Here is a 15323-nt window from a genome sequence, read left to right as displayed (position 1 = left end):
TTTTCTATAATCAGACACATTAGTATAGTAATGTTCAGTCTGTTCCTAAGTGCTGAGCAAATGAAACAGATAACATGGAATGTTTACAAACATTCCTTCACAGACTGTGATTGAAGAGTGAGGTCAGTTTGTATGGACTGGGACTTCTCACAGCCTCCTCTAGGGGAAGGGCTTGTGGTTCAGTGGTAGAGCATCTGCTTGGCACGCAGAAGGTCCCAGCTTCAGTCCCCAATACCTCCAGTTAACGATCAGGTAGTAGGTGATGTGGAAAACCTCCACCTGAGACTCCGGAGAGACACTGCCAGTCTGAGTAGACAATATAGTGACTCTGATGGGAATAATAGCTTGATTTGGCATAAGACAGCTTCATGTGGTCCTGTGTTCAGGATGTGATATATGCAGGGGTCATTTCGTAGAAAAAGAGGTGCAAGAGCTCATTAGCATAACTTATTTGCATATGCCACACACCCCGACATCACTGGAAGTGTGTCAGAAGGCAACAACACCCACCGCTCCTCTGGACTGTTTTGGATTGCTAGCCATTGGGGGGGGGGTGTAGATCTGCCCTCGCAGAGAAGAGAGAGCTTGTACCTGAATAAAACTTGGTCTTAAAGGTGCCACTGGACTGTTTTGGACTGGGGGCGGGGGGGCTCTGCAGCTTACCTGGCTGCTCCTTGCTCTGACTGAGGGCTGCTGGGAGCAGGGGGCGGGGCTTGTTGCATGTGCCCACCCCCTGGGCTCTTTACTGCCAGAGCTCCACTCCTGTGCGCTCCTGCAGGAAATGACCCCTGGACATATGGGCAAAGAAGGTGGGCAGAGCATCCCAGGAAGCAGGGAAATGATGGCAAGGAAGGAGGCAAGGAAGACAGGCGTATCTTTGGCTGTTAGCCAGGATGACCAAATGGGACCTCTGGACTCAGATGCAGAATGCCTCTGATTGTCAGATCCCAGGAAGCAGTCAGTGAATTAGGCCTGTTGCCAGGAGGCTGTGAGCATCTTAACGGTGTCCAACTGGTCTTTCCTGGAAACAGGGTGCTGGGCTCAATGGACCACCGGTCTGATCTAGCATGGTTTCTTTTATGTCCTCATGATATGTTCTTACTAAGCTTAAGTCAGGCTTGGAGTGAGGGAGGAAAATGACTCCCTTTAGCTGCGATGACAGTAAGCATACAGTAATCCAATATATACAGGGAACACGGTGGTAAGTCCAAACAATGACAAAATCATGCCCTGTAAAAACTGGCTACTACTACTACTACTACTACTAATTTATTGATCGCTCAATCCTTGCAGAGCTGCCGGCTCTGAGCGATTTACAGTTACTCATGTATAGACACGGGACTAACAATGATGGGGGTAAGGGAGGACAACATATATCATTTTTAATCACACACAGTTCGCAGTCAATCAATCTGCAAAATGAGTAACTTACAAAACCCTCAATACAATCATTACACGTACATGCACAAGTTGTTTAAGACCTTCGGTATTTCTCCACCATGCAAAACGTAACTAATGTGAAATCGTTCCCAAACTGTTATGACTGTTTGGCTTTGAAACGGATAAGAGAGGTGGTGGGCTCTCCTTCTCTGGAGGTTCTTAAGCAGAGGCTAGATGGCCATCTGACAGCAATGCTGGTTCCGTGAACTTAGATCATGAAAGGGAGGGCAGGAAGGGTTGCATCAGTGCTTATAGAATCATAGAATGTTAGAGTTGGAAGGGACCTTGCAGGTCATCTGGTCCAACCCCCTGCACTCTGCAGGAGCATAGCTGAAAGATAGCCCTACAACATACCCGAAAGATGGTCGTCCAGCTTCCGCCTGAAAACATCCAGCAAGGGAGCATCCACCACCTCCCGAGGCAGTCTGTTCCACTGCTCAACCACTCTTTCAGTTAGGACGTTTCTCCTGATATTTAGCCGGTAACGACTCCCTTGTAATTTCCACCCATTAGTCTTGCAATCCGGAGCAAGAGAGAATAGATCTGCTCCATCTTCTACATGACAGCCCTTCAGATATTTGAAGACTACAATCATGTCCCCTCTAAGCCTTCTCTTTCCCAGGCTAAACAGACCCAACTCTTTCAGCCTTTCCTCATAAGACTTGGATTTCAACCCTCTCACCATCCTGGTTGCCCTCTTCTGGACACGCTCAAGCTTGTCAACATCCTTCCTAAAATTTGGTGCCCAAAACTAGACACAGTACTCTAGGTGAGGCCTGACCATAGCAGAATAGAGCGGAACTACCACCTCCCGTGATTTGGACACAATGCTTCTGTTAATGCATCCTAAGATTGCATTAGCTTTCTTCGCAGTCACATCACAGTGCAGGCTCATGTTTAGCTTGTGATCAACCAGAACACCTAGATCCCTTATGGATCTTATGGCCCTTACTTACCCCCCCCCCCAAAGGGAATTTCTGAGTGCCACTTTTGGGGTCAGGAAAGAATTTTTCCTCCAGGTCAGTTTGGCCAGGGATCCAGAAGGTTTTTTTGTCATCTTCTGGGTATGGAACAGGGGTCACAGGGGTGGGGGGAGGTTTGTGAATTTCTTACATTCTGTAGGGGGTTGGATTAGATGACCCTGCAAGTACCTTCCAGCTCTCTGATTCTATTTGTCTATGATTCTAAGTCCAATTGCATGGGGTTTTTTGCATCTAGACCAGATGTCTGAGAATGCTATAGCCCTATTGCATGGGGTTTTTTGCATCTAGACCAGATGTCTGAGAATGCTATAGCCCTATTGCATGGGGTTTTTTGCATCTAGACCAGATGTCTGAGAATGCTATAGCCCTATTGCATGGGGTTTTTTGCATCTAGACCAGATGTCTGAGAATGCTATAGCCCTATTGCATGGGGTTTTTTGCATCTAGACCAGATGTCTGAGAATGCTATAGCCCTATTGCATGGGGTTTTTTGCATCTAGAGCAGATGTCTGAGAATGCTATAGCCCTATTGGAATGATTTGAAGCTTCATATGATATTCTGGATATTTGCATTCTGTTGAACTGCTGTTTTGAATCTTTGTCTGCTGTTCAGTCGTGTTCTGACTAGAGCCCACTAGAGATACCTTAAGAAAAGCATTTTGTATGACCTGAAGATTAAAGAGCAAGAGAAGAGCAATTCTTGAAAAAGAATTTTTGAAACAGGGAGTTCCATTTGCAGATTACAGAGTGAAGTGTAAGATACCCCCATGCAGTTGGACTTATCTGTTTCAAAGTCAAGTAGTCATAATAGTTGGAAATGAATTCATGCATTTACATTTAATCTGGTAGAGAATTACTGGAAGTCCTAAACAAGTTATGTATGCCCATATAATGATTGCACTGAGGATTTTGTAAGTGACCAGTTTTGCACGTTATTGATTTTTCCAAGACGTTTTTCTATAATATGTGTAGCCAGTCTTCATAGGGTGTGATTTGGTTATTGTTATGACAGTGAACATGACAAACAGCACTAAGAAGGTGGGGGGGGTAACTCCCTGGAAGGTTTTATTTATTTAAGGGAGATGGTCTTTATCAGTGAGTAAAAGACGTCTAAGCTTAAAAAATCCCTGTTCTTGTTCAACTTGCGTTTTCAGCCAACTGACAAGTCAGAAGATGCTGTCTGTGCACTCCTAATCAAAGCCATACCCTTCTAAGTCTCGTTGGAGTCAATGGCTTTAGAAGGGTGCAGCTCAGCCCTGACCTGGATAGCCCAGCCAAGCCCAATCTCATCAGATCTCGGAAGCTAAGCAGGGTCGATTGTGGCAAGTACTTGGATGGGAGACCTCCTTGGAATATCAGAGGCAGGAGGCAGGGGCAGGCTTTACTCAGCCACCTCTCTGAGTATCCTCTAGGGCCCCAGTAGGGGTCAGTCACCAGAGGTTGCCATGACTTCCAGGTTCATACACACAGTCATTCACTAGAGGTCACCATGACTTCCACGTGCATACACACACTCACGCAAACACACACGCATGCACATGTGAAAAATACCCCAGAATTTTTTTTTTTTTAAGGTGCAGCTCTGCTCGGGAATGCATTGCAAAATGCACCTGTGGGCTTCGATCTTATACATGCCTGTTGGCTATAAGAAAATAAGTATCTTTCCATTCCTTTTCTTGACGCTCTACCTGGAAATGTGGTGACTCACCTACATAGGTCTAGATATCTGTCACTCTAATGCTACAGTACCAGCTACAGACAGCGGGGTGTTTAATCCTTCGTTATAATGACCTAAATGATGTATTCTTTTCGTTTCTCCTGCTGTCATTACTGCTTTCGTTGAGAGGACTAATCAGCCAATCAGAACCCTCTCTTAACATCTTACGTTTTAAATAATTTCCTCTCCTGAAAGATCATAGTTCTATTTTTCCGCTGCTTCTGACCTTTCTGAGCTGCTAGATATCAGAAATCTCATTGCCATGTTAAGATATCCTGATATATAGAGAGATCTCTGTTTAGAGGGGAAAAGCAGAAAAGATTCCCTTAAACCAGCCCGTTAGCATGATCAGCCATCCTTTGGCCCCGGTCACACGGGCCGGATATCGCGGGGGGGAGGCGTGGCTAATTGCCCCGGTGCAGTTTGATCTGCGATTATGCGATCAGACGCGCTGGTGGCACACCACGGGTCCGTCCCTCCGCGCCGGCGGGTAAACGAGGGTGGCGATCACACGACGATCCTGCAGCGCGGTAAAGAAGCGGCACGGCGCGATCACACCAGCAATGGCTAGGCGCCGCTGCCATGACAAACGGGGTCATTTTTTTTTAAAGCCGAAATGGCACTTTCGCTTTCCTCTTTGTGTGCATGCACCGTTGGGTGCTTGTGCGCATCTTGTGGAGACTTGAGGGAAAAAACCTGTTTGCGAAGGGACATGGGCGGGCGCCAGATGCCACCACCGGAAACGCGATCAGACGCCCGCCCTTGCCCCGCGGTTTCCGGAAACTAGTACCTCGGAGGTACTAGTTTTTAACTCTGCATCTTTGGTGGGAAACCTCGGGTTCGCCACGGGAGCTCTATGCTTCCCAGATGTTGCGGTGTGATCGCGCCCGGAAAATCCGCCTAGCTTCTGTCTCTGTAGCGTGGCTAATGCTCCGTGTGACCGCAGCCTTTGATAAGTTAGTTACGGTTGCCAGCCATAGTTGGCACCTTGATGAGACAATCTGAGGGGTGGGAATAAGCTCTCGCCAATATGCTATGTCACTCCCAACACAAAACTGAAAGTGATGTCATCATGTTAGGGCAGTGCTCTAGGATTTATGCAAAAGTCTATGGTTTAAACCATAGAGTTCCGGGCAAGTCTTAGGGTATCATGCTGACACAACAATGATATCATGTGTTGGCAGGATACCAAATAACCAGGCCTTTTTTTAAAGGGAGAGGGAGAGAGTTGCTGGAACTCTCAAGAGGAAAATGAAGTTTTCAATCTGTACACTGAAAACTCATGAACTTTTAAACATTTTAAAGAAGAATGTTGTCAAAGAGATTCTGGAACTCCATTCCAACATGGTCCCCTAGGGGGGAAAAAAGCCCTGCAAATAACCACACCCACCCACTGGCTGTCCAGGAGCAGTGCAGAATTGGGGTGGGGGGTTGACCATGAGGTCTCCCACCACGAGGTCTCCCCCTAATATTGCCCAATTGGTCTCACTCTCTGCCTCATGAAACAAAGATTTAAACAGGGAGAACAGAGCTAAAACAGAGGGAGAAAGATAATCAGGGTGGGAGGGTTAAGGTAAGTGTCAGGCACTTCAGAATTAAAAACCTGCTCCCCCCCCCCAAACAGATGGCTGAAATAAGATACAAAAAATGGTGTCCTTGAAGAAGGGGGTGGAGTTAGGAATTCTGTGCCAGTACAGAGCAACCTGAGAATGACCTGCAAAAATAGAGAGGGGGGGATTGCTAATATGCCCTGTTGATTCCCTGCTCCTATGGGCAAGGACTATCAGTGTGTAGGTCAGCATCAAGCTTTTAGTGTTTCTGATTATTCAGATGTGTTTATGGCTTCCTTGCAAGCTAATTGTATTCACTTATGTTGACTTTTCCTGCTTGGATTTTGAAAAGTGACGGGATCTTTAGTTCATGTGCTTCAATGTATTGTCAGTGAAACCAGTGAGAAAGTTCCAAAACTGGGCCTTGCTTGCACAGAGTAGTTTAGAGTGCTCACAAAATGGTAGTTCTGGGGTGTGGCACCATTCTTGGGGTGCCTGACAGATGCACAACATTGTCCCTGTCCCTGAGTGGATTCTCTGTTCTGAACATTGAGTGGATTCTCTGTTCTGAACATTGAGTGGATTCTCTTTTGGATTCTCTTGAGTGGATTCTCTGTTCTGAACTTTGCCAAAGACTGAGTCCAGTGGCAACTATAAGACCAACAAAGTTCTATTCAAGGTATACGCTTTCATGTGCAAACAAAAGCTTATACCTTGAATAAAACTTTGTTGGTCTTAAAAGTGCCACTGGACTCAACCTTTGACCTGCTGCTTCAGACCAACATGGCTACCCTCCTGAATCTTTGTCAAAAACTGTACTTCTTTAGCACTGGCCATTCGCATCTGTGGGAAGTGCATCTTGGGTGCTTAATCCAGTGAAATATCAAAAGCTCTTTGAACACCCCAAGGTGCTTTGGTGAAATAACTGATTTGTGTGTGTGTGTGTGTGTCCCAGAGAAGGGCTAACAACCTGTAAACACGTAGGTTTTTCCATTTGTTTTGCCGCTTAGTCATCCTGTAACGCTCCACCACAATTCCTAGTAGCCAGATTGTAATGATTGTTTTTTCTGGCAAAATAACAGTCAATATCAAAGGGTAGCTTGGTTGTGCCAAATATCAGCAACAAGTTAGCTCTTTCTCTTATTGCATCAGTTTGGAATCAGAGCCAAGACAGAGCCATGGGGACAGGTTGCATTCAGCTCTGGCTGCCTGACATTGTTTCACCTTCTCCCAGGCTAGTCACCTTTTTCCTGGGTCTGCTTCTGTAACCAACTGTAGCCTGGAGATGGCCATTGGTTCATCTAGCACAATGTTGCCCAACCTGGTCTGGGAAGGCTCTAAAAATGGGTCAGGGGTCAGCCTTCCCTAATAGCCACCCCCACCCTTTCAGTTGCCCTGTTTTGTAAACCGAGATCTGACCCTGGAAGCAGTATCTTAATTAATTATTTATTTGTTTGTTTCATTAATTAGTTAATTAATTAATTCAGTTTATATACTATCCTCACCACATGTGGGCTCAGGGCAGATCACGGTAAGATTCTTAAAACACATAAATAAAATTTTACAGGATAATTAAAAACAATTTAAAATAGCATAGATTTTAAAAAGAAAAAAAACACCAAACAGGCCATACTATTTCACTATAAATATTATTTTCAGGCTGGTGCCATTGGGTCTCTGAGATCTGATTGATCCAGGCCAAATTAAAGTGGTAGGCTTCACTTTTTTCCATTGTCATACATTAGTTGTTATTTTTTCTTCTTCACTGGATATACGTATCAATCAACTAAAACATGTCCTGATGGTGACTAGAGTGAGCTTCTTAAACCCTTAGGGGGATTAGAGGGTGTGAAGAAATGTGGGTTTTCTTTGGAGGTTTGAAATGAGCAAAACCTTCACTTGGAATTTTAAAAGTTTTTTTTCCCCTCTCTGGGCAGAGAACAGGCAGGAAGAGAGAAAGTAAATTTAACTGCTTTCCAGACTTACCTCAGCCCACATTCTTACAAATGCCAATAGGTCTAGCTAGAGACAATTGGATGGGCCAGTCCCTCCTTCCCCAAGCAGGGAACAGAAATTTAGTGGATTTAAGACTAGAAAAACTACAGGAAGAAAATTCTGGAGATTTCAGGGATAGCTTCCTTGACCTAGCCTGACCTGGTCAGTGGGAGGAGAAAGAGAGGTGATAAAATTCAGGGAAGCAAGGAGGAAGGTCTCTTTCTCTTTGGTGCTGAATCCTTCAGAGCAGACAGAATTCTTAACTGAGGTCTGGAGGAGGCAGCCATTTAATCATGTGCTGTTCTGGAGAGCTGGAGGAAGCTTCAAGGTAATAAAAACTCTGTTCAGATCTATAACATTTCAAGCTAAGGAGCCTGCTTTATATTTTTAACATTTGATAGGGCATGTATAGAAAGAGGGACAAAGGAATTGCATTTTACCCATTTCTTTTGGATTCCTTGCTCAATCGGATGCTGTGCTAAAGTATGCTAGTGAACATTTTATTTTTAATAAATACTTTGTAACTTTGAATGCTAGTAGTGGTTCTCTGTACCACACAGACCTCCACCATCTTGGACTCACTGCTTTAAAAGGGCCGCTGGGAGAAAGCAGTTAGTTGGCAAGTGGCTATAACTCCAGGGGTACAAAAAGCTGTAAGCAGTTCCCAAGGTGACCAGGCAATGGCCTGCAGGAGACACAGAAGCAAGGCCTCAGAACTATGAAAGTAAGCTGGGAGTCCTCACCCTCCCAGCAGGCAATTCCTAAAAAGGTCAGGTGGTGGCAGTGGCTACCCTAGAGAGTGGTTACCCTAGATGATTATCAAAAACATTTGATAATCATCTTACTCACAGCAGCCAAACTAGCAATAGCTTTGAAATGGAAAGAAGGGACAGTCCCCACAAAAAAACCTATAAAATTTGGGATTGCGTTGTTGTGGAATGCTTATCAGACAGATTATTATAATCAGAACTTGATTATTACTGTTCCACATTCCACATTCTTAGATTATATGGCACGAACGTGTCTTCTGCATTACAACCCATACCTTATGTGTGATACCCTATACTAGGTTTTAATGCTCACTTATTTTTTTACCTATTGAATACATGTAAAACAGTAAGTTGCATTCGACTTCTCCTGAAATAAAACTCCATTGTTTGCTTGTATGCTTAGGTGTGTTATGGCTACAGTCGGTTATTTTTATGAATGTTTATCAGACGTCAATGCTACTGTATTGTATTGAAATTGTTAAAATTAATACAAATTATATATTTTTAAAAAAACTTGGAAGGTTAAGCTGGGAGTCCTGACCCTCCCAGTGGGCAATTCCTAAAAAGGTCAGGTGGTGGTGGTGGGTTACCGGAGAGAGAGGAAAGCCTCTCCAGGTGTTGGGAAAACCTTGGAGGGCAGGGCGGAACAGGGAGAGTAATGGAGAAGGAGAAGGTGGTCAACACTGGAAGGTAACTTCCACATGCAAAGGCTGTGTATTTATTTATTTATTTTATTCGACTTCTATCCCACCCCGCCCCCGCATGGCAGGCTCAGGGTGGGTTACGTCAAATTTAATAAAATACAATATATACAATGAATACAATTGAAACGCTAATAAAACCCCACAGTGGCCTTCATCCAGTGCCGTTGTCATTGACATTAAAACCTCACAGATGCCAACTCTAATATGCAGTTCTGACCCATTGAGTGGAGGTTTAGTTTAGTGTAGTTTGTTGTAGTGGTTAAGTGCGCGGACTCTAATCCGGGAGAACCGGGTTTGATTCCCCACTCCTCCCCTTGCACCTGCTGATGTGACCTTGGGTCAGTCACAAGCTCCGGCACAGCTGTCCTTGAAAAAGAGCAGTTTGTGTCAGAGTTCTCTCAGCCCCACCCACCTCACAGGGTGTCTGTTGTGGGGAGGGGAAGGGAAAGGATTTTGTAAGCCGCTGTGGGACTCCAAGTGGAGGGCGGGGGATAAATCCAATCTCTCCTCCTCCTCCTCCTCCTCCTCCTCCTCCTCCAGTGAGGGAGTGAGGGATGTCCATCACCCTAATTAAAAGCCTGGCAGAAGAGCTCCGCCTTGCAGGCCTTGTGGAACTGCAAAAGGTCCCGCAGGGGCCTGATCCCGTATGGGAGCTCATTCCACCAGGTAGGGGCTAGGGCCCTAGTTGAGGCAAGACGGACGTCCCTGGGGCCAGGGACCATGAGAAGATGTTGATTGGCAGGTCGTAAAGCCCTTCGGATCTCATGTAGGAATGCTACCTGCTCGGGGTTCATAGTGGGGTCAGCTGGGCCCTTAGTACAATGTTTGTTGGTTTCTCAAAAAAAATATCAGATTAGCCACTGTAGAAAATGCAGCGCTGAACTAGATGGGAGCCAAGCAATGTTCCCTCTAAGCTGTGGAGTCTTGTGAGCAAAGATTCTACTTTGTGAGCTACTAGCATTAAAGCTGTGAGCGAGCGATTTGGCTGCTGCATAAATTAATTTCCTCTGGAGCCCTCCTCCCCCAGCTAAGACAAAAATGTGTGAGCCGGAGGCTAAAAAACTGTGAGCCAGCTCACACTAACTCAGCTTAGAGGGAACACTGGTGCCAAGGTAGTAGTTTGCCTAGGGCACCGAAAAACTTTGGGCCAGCTCTGGCTGGGTCACCATACCAAGTACATTTGAACTTCCGTGTCACCATACCAAAAAGGTCGAGAACTACTGATCTAGCTCAGTATTGTCTATTCTGAGTGGTAGCAACCCTCCAGGGTCTCGAGCAAGCCCCAGTTATGCTAATGAGTTATGCTAATGAGCTCCTGCACCTCTATTTGCGGGGCAGGGCTTTTAATTAAGGGGGCAGGGCCCCCAAATGCCCCGCGGTAGCTACAAGCCTGTAGCCAAACGACTGGCTGTGTCTACATAACATGGTGCAAGAACAACAAGATTTTCAAGGCAGAAGCTTCCCAGACTGAAAGCTCCCTTCATCAGATATCTTTAGACACGAATCCTGTAGCACCTTGGAGATCAATGCGATTTTTGGGCTATAAGGTTTCGAGAGTTAAAGCTCCCTTCATCGGGGAGCTTTCCGACTCGTGCCTGATGGAGGGTGCTTTGACTCTCAAAAGCTGGTACCCTGAAAACCTTGTTGGTCTCTGAGGTGCTACGGGACTCAAATCTTGCAGACCGATGTGGCTACCCTCCTGAAACAAATAATACCATGTGTGTGCAGGCCTGTAGCTGCAGTGGGGCATCTTGGGGCACTGACCCCTTAATTAAAAGCCCCGCCCCACAAAATAAATCTGCATGTTTCCCAAACGCTCATGGGAATGCTTTTGAAAGACTCACCGTGACCTAGGTGGTAAACAGCAGGGCGCGATTTCTCACTAGAGCTGCCTCGCCGCCGTTTGCCCAGACACAGACATGTCAATTTCACACCCGAAGCTCCGGGGCTGCATTTTGACTCGCGTCTTCCTTCGCAGTTTCGTGATCCTGGTTTTTGAGGATCATGAAACTGCGGAGGAAATAGAGCGAAGCCGCGGATCAAATGCAGCCCCGCAGCCTCGGGTGTGAAATTGACATGTTTGTGTTGGGGCAAACGGCGCTGCGCTGCGAGGCAGCTCTAGTGAGAAATCGCCCCAGGACTGGGCTAGCAGAAAGGGGGATTGTTGGAGATGTATTGAAGGGGCCAGTCTTGAGTGCCCTTCTAGGGTTTTTTTTACCTGTGGAAGGGAACCCAAAAGGCATTTAGATATCTGAGCTGGGGGGTTCCCCCCCCCCGAGGAACTGACACACTTGCTGCCCTGTCCCTTGAAAGGCAGGGCTAGAAACGGGCTTGGAGCTTCCCCCTTGTCAAGAATGGCCTATAGTATAGTGGCCTCTGATTTATAGTAAATTCGAACTACCCCCCCCCCCAGTAGCAAAAGCCAATGGTTACGTTTGGCACGCACGGCAAAGCTAGCAGCAAAACAAGCAGCAAAGCAGGCGAGTAGTCAAGGTTCCCAGCCGTCTCATCACAGCTGGAGACGGCAAGGTCAAAGCCGCGATAGCGTTCAGTTGCTGGGCAGAGAGGCGCAGGGAAAGCGGAGGTGAACAGGCATTCAGATTAAGATTAAAGACAGATTCAGATTAAAGACAGGCATTCAGATTAATTTAATTAGCTGTAATTTAACTGCCCCCTTGGAGCTGCGGTGGCTCAAGTGGTTAAGACGCTGAACTGCAGGCTGTGGAAGGTCGGTAGTTCATCAGTTCGAGACCCGGGTGCCGCAAGACGGAGTGAGCTCCCATCTCTAGTTCCTGCTCCTACCAGCCTAGCAGTTCGAAAGCAAGAAATTGCAAGTAGATAAATAGGTACCACTTCGGTGGGAAGGTTCCGTGCACCTTGGTGTTAGTCATGTCGGCCACATGACCACGGAAACGTCTTCGGACTGCGCTGGCTCTTCAGCTTTGAAACGGAGATGAGCACCGCAACCCTAGAGTCGGATTCAACTGGCTTCCGAGCAAGGGAACCTTTACCTTTTAACTGTCCCCTAAAAAATATAAATGCTCCCCAAACAAAAAGAATCCTCGCCACGGGCCTGTGTGTGTGTCCCTTTCCTGTTACTTGTGTCCTTTTGATCTAATCATCCTCGTTGTCTTCCCAGGAACTTCTTCCTGGTCCTCAAGGAGTATAGCCCATCACTGAATTTTTAATGCTGCCAATTAGACAACGAAACAACTGCGTATAAGTTAGCGATAAGACAAAAAGGCTAGCTTTTGCTTCCCTAGAGATGTTACTTTATTGGTTCCTTCACAGCGTGTTACTTCTGAGGAGATTTTTTAAAATATAAATAGGGGGGGGGGAAACACCATAGGAAGCTAATTAATTTACCACATCTTCTCCGTAATTTCCCAGAAGCCTCGTAAAACCGTCTTGTTCTCTTTACCAAGCTGTCGCAAGAGATGAAAGTTAATTTTTTTTGGTGTGTGTCTTTTGTGTTCTGTTTTCTATTTCAGTATTCCCAAATGAGGGACGAAGTGTTCAAGTCGAATCTGGTGTGCGCATTCATCGTCCTTGTCTTTATCACGGCCATCCAAAGTTTACTTCCGTCTTCAAGGTAAAGGCAAAAGATGTCCATAGAGCTGTTCTCTGCATCCTTCTCGGATTATGTTGGGTCTGGATGCAGATTGAGAGTCAGGGCAAAGCAAATAGTCTCAGGTAGACGATCCAACATAAGAACATAAGAACATAAGAGATGCCAATGTTGGATCAGGCCAAAGGCCCATCCAGTCCAACACTCTGTATCCCACAGTGGCCAGAAATACCAGTGCCATCAGGAGGTCCACCAGTGGGGCCAGGACATTAGAAGCCCTCCCACTGTTGACCCCCCCCCCAAGCACCAAGATGACAGAGCATCACTTGCCCCAGAGTCCCTATCTATACCTTGTGGCTAATAGCCACTGATGGACCTCTGCTCCATATGCTTATCTAATTCCCTTTTGAAGCCGTCCATGCTTGTAGCTGCCACCACTTCCTGTGGCAGTGAATTCCAAGTGTTAATCACTCTTTGGGTGAAGAAGTACTTCCTTTTATCCGTTCTAACCCGACCGCTCAGCAATTTGTTGGAAGTGTCACTGAAAATGCTGAAATCTGGCTGTGGCAGTTGGATGAGAGGATGAGGTTGACCCAAAAGTCCTTTTGAGAAGAATGTGGGTGGTCTTTACTAGAAAAGGAAGACACACCTGAATTTAAGGAACATCCCCCCCCAAAAAAAATGTCATCCACAGAAAAAAAGGGTTTAATTTAGTATCGGATATAAGTGTAACTTGTATGTGATTTTAAGATGACCCCCTGTTTTGTTTATGGATGGCATACCTTCGAAAAACAAATCAAAAAAGCCTAGTCTTGCATTTGAGTCTATACTGTATCGGGAGAGCCAAGGGTATTTGGTTGTGGTCTAAAAGAGGAAGTCAGTTAACAGCATTGGTGTGTTCTGTTGAGTTTCATGTTGCATTATCAATCATTTATTGCTGATTTGGAGTCCGCCTCGGATTTATTTATGTATGTAATTGGGGGGGGGGGGAAGAACCATAAATTCATCACTGACATAAGGCGACCCTGGAAGGTTTTCAAGCTAAGAGATGTTCAGAGGTGGTTTGCCATTTCCTGCCCCTGTGTAACCCTGGACTTCCCTTGATGGCTGGCCATGCTTAGCTTCTGAGATCTGATGAGATCGGGCTAGCCTAGTCCATCCAGGCGAAGGCTTACATCGTTTATACCCACACAAAGCAGCTCACTTCATTCTCCTCTCCTCCATTTCCTCCTCACAACACCCCTGCAGGGTAGGTTAGACTCAGTGTGTGCCTGGCCCAAGATCCCCCAGGGAGCTTTCATGGCAGAGAGGGGTTTCGAACCTGGGTCTCCCAGATCCTAGTCCAACACTGTAACCACTACAGGAACACACATGAAGCTGCCTTATAGTGAATCAGACCCTGGGTCCATCAAATTCACTATCGTCTACTCAGACTGGCAGCTACCCCCCAGGGTCTCAGGCTGAGGTCCTTCACATCACCTCCTGCCCGGTCCTTTTAACTGGAGATGCCGGGGATTGAACCTGGAACCTTCTGCATGCCAAGCAGATGCTCTACCACTGAGCCGTGGCCCACCCGGCTTCAGTTCCTTGACTTAGAAAAGTGAACAATAATGCATCCTTTGCCAGCCTCATCTGCATGGAGCACATCCTGTGCGGAGATAAGCCCTGCCTGTCTGTCCGAAGGCAAGGTCTTTGTCCTGCTCAGATTAACTCACATAACCTTGCTAGGATTGGAGTCACCTGAACACATGAGGCTGCCTTCTACTGAATCAGACCCTGGGTCCATCAAAGTCAGTATTGTCTACTCAGACTGGCAGCAGCAATCCAGGGTCCCAGGCAGTGTTCCCTCTGAGCTGAGTTAGTGTGAGCTAGCTCACAGTTTTTTAGCCTCCAGCTCACACGTTTTTGTCTCCGCTCAGGAAGGAGGGCTCCAGAGCAAACTGATTTATGCAGCAGCCAAATCGCTCGCTCACAACTTTAATGCCAGTAGCTCACAAAGTAGGATTTCTGCTCACAAGACTCCACCGCTTAGAGGCAGCATTGCTCTCAGGTGGAGCTCTTTCACATCACATACTGCCTGACCCTTGAGTTGGAGATACCAGGGATTGAACCTGGGACCTTCTGCATGCCAAGCAGATACTCTACCCCTGAGCCACGGCTCCTCCCCAGATGTGTGTCCAAAGGAGTCTAATGGCTCTTCATACTGTCCCTGCTTAGCCACCTTGCTTTTAATGCACAAGTATATCCAGGGCTTTTTTGGTAGAAAAAGGCCAACAGGAACTCATTAGCATAATAGGCCACACCCAACAGCAGAAACTCATTAGCATATTAGGACACACCCCTGACAGAGCGGCTAATTAGCATATTAGGCCATACCCCTGTGTTACCAGAAGTGTGGCCATCCAGCCACACCCACCTTTTGCTTCTTATTCTGTTTACCTTGTTTGTTGTCAAAACCCAGGGCTTTTTTTTGTAGCAGGAACTCCTTTGCATGTTAGGCCACACACCCCTAATTTAGCCAATCCTAATGAGTTTCTGCTGTTGGGTGTGGCCTATTATGCTAATGAGTTCCTGCTGGGCGTGGCCAACTCAGGAG

The 15323-nt window shown here is 46.4% G+C and overlaps 1 protein-coding gene across 1 annotated transcript in view; it reads left to right on the top strand.

Annotated features, from left to right (window-relative positions):
• The window catches only part of ADCY8 (adenylate cyclase 8 (brain)), a 208884-nt gene that overhangs the window by 154803 nt on the left and 38758 nt on the right, over positions 1-15323 (top strand). Inside the window, 1 exon segment of the mRNA XM_015421680.1 lies at positions 12651-12751. Coding sequence (XP_015277166.1) covers positions 12651-12751 — 101 coding nt within the window.

This window comes from Gekko japonicus, unplaced genomic scaffold (assembly GCF_001447785.1).
Source record: "Gekko japonicus isolate JY-2015 unplaced genomic scaffold, Gekko_japonicus_V1.1 scaffold2664, whole genome shotgun sequence".
NCBI lineage: Eukaryota > Metazoa > Chordata > Lepidosauria > Squamata > Gekkonidae > Gekko > Gekko japonicus.
Note: the sequence above shows the minus strand (reverse complement) of the source record. Positions and strands in the feature narration are given on the sequence as shown.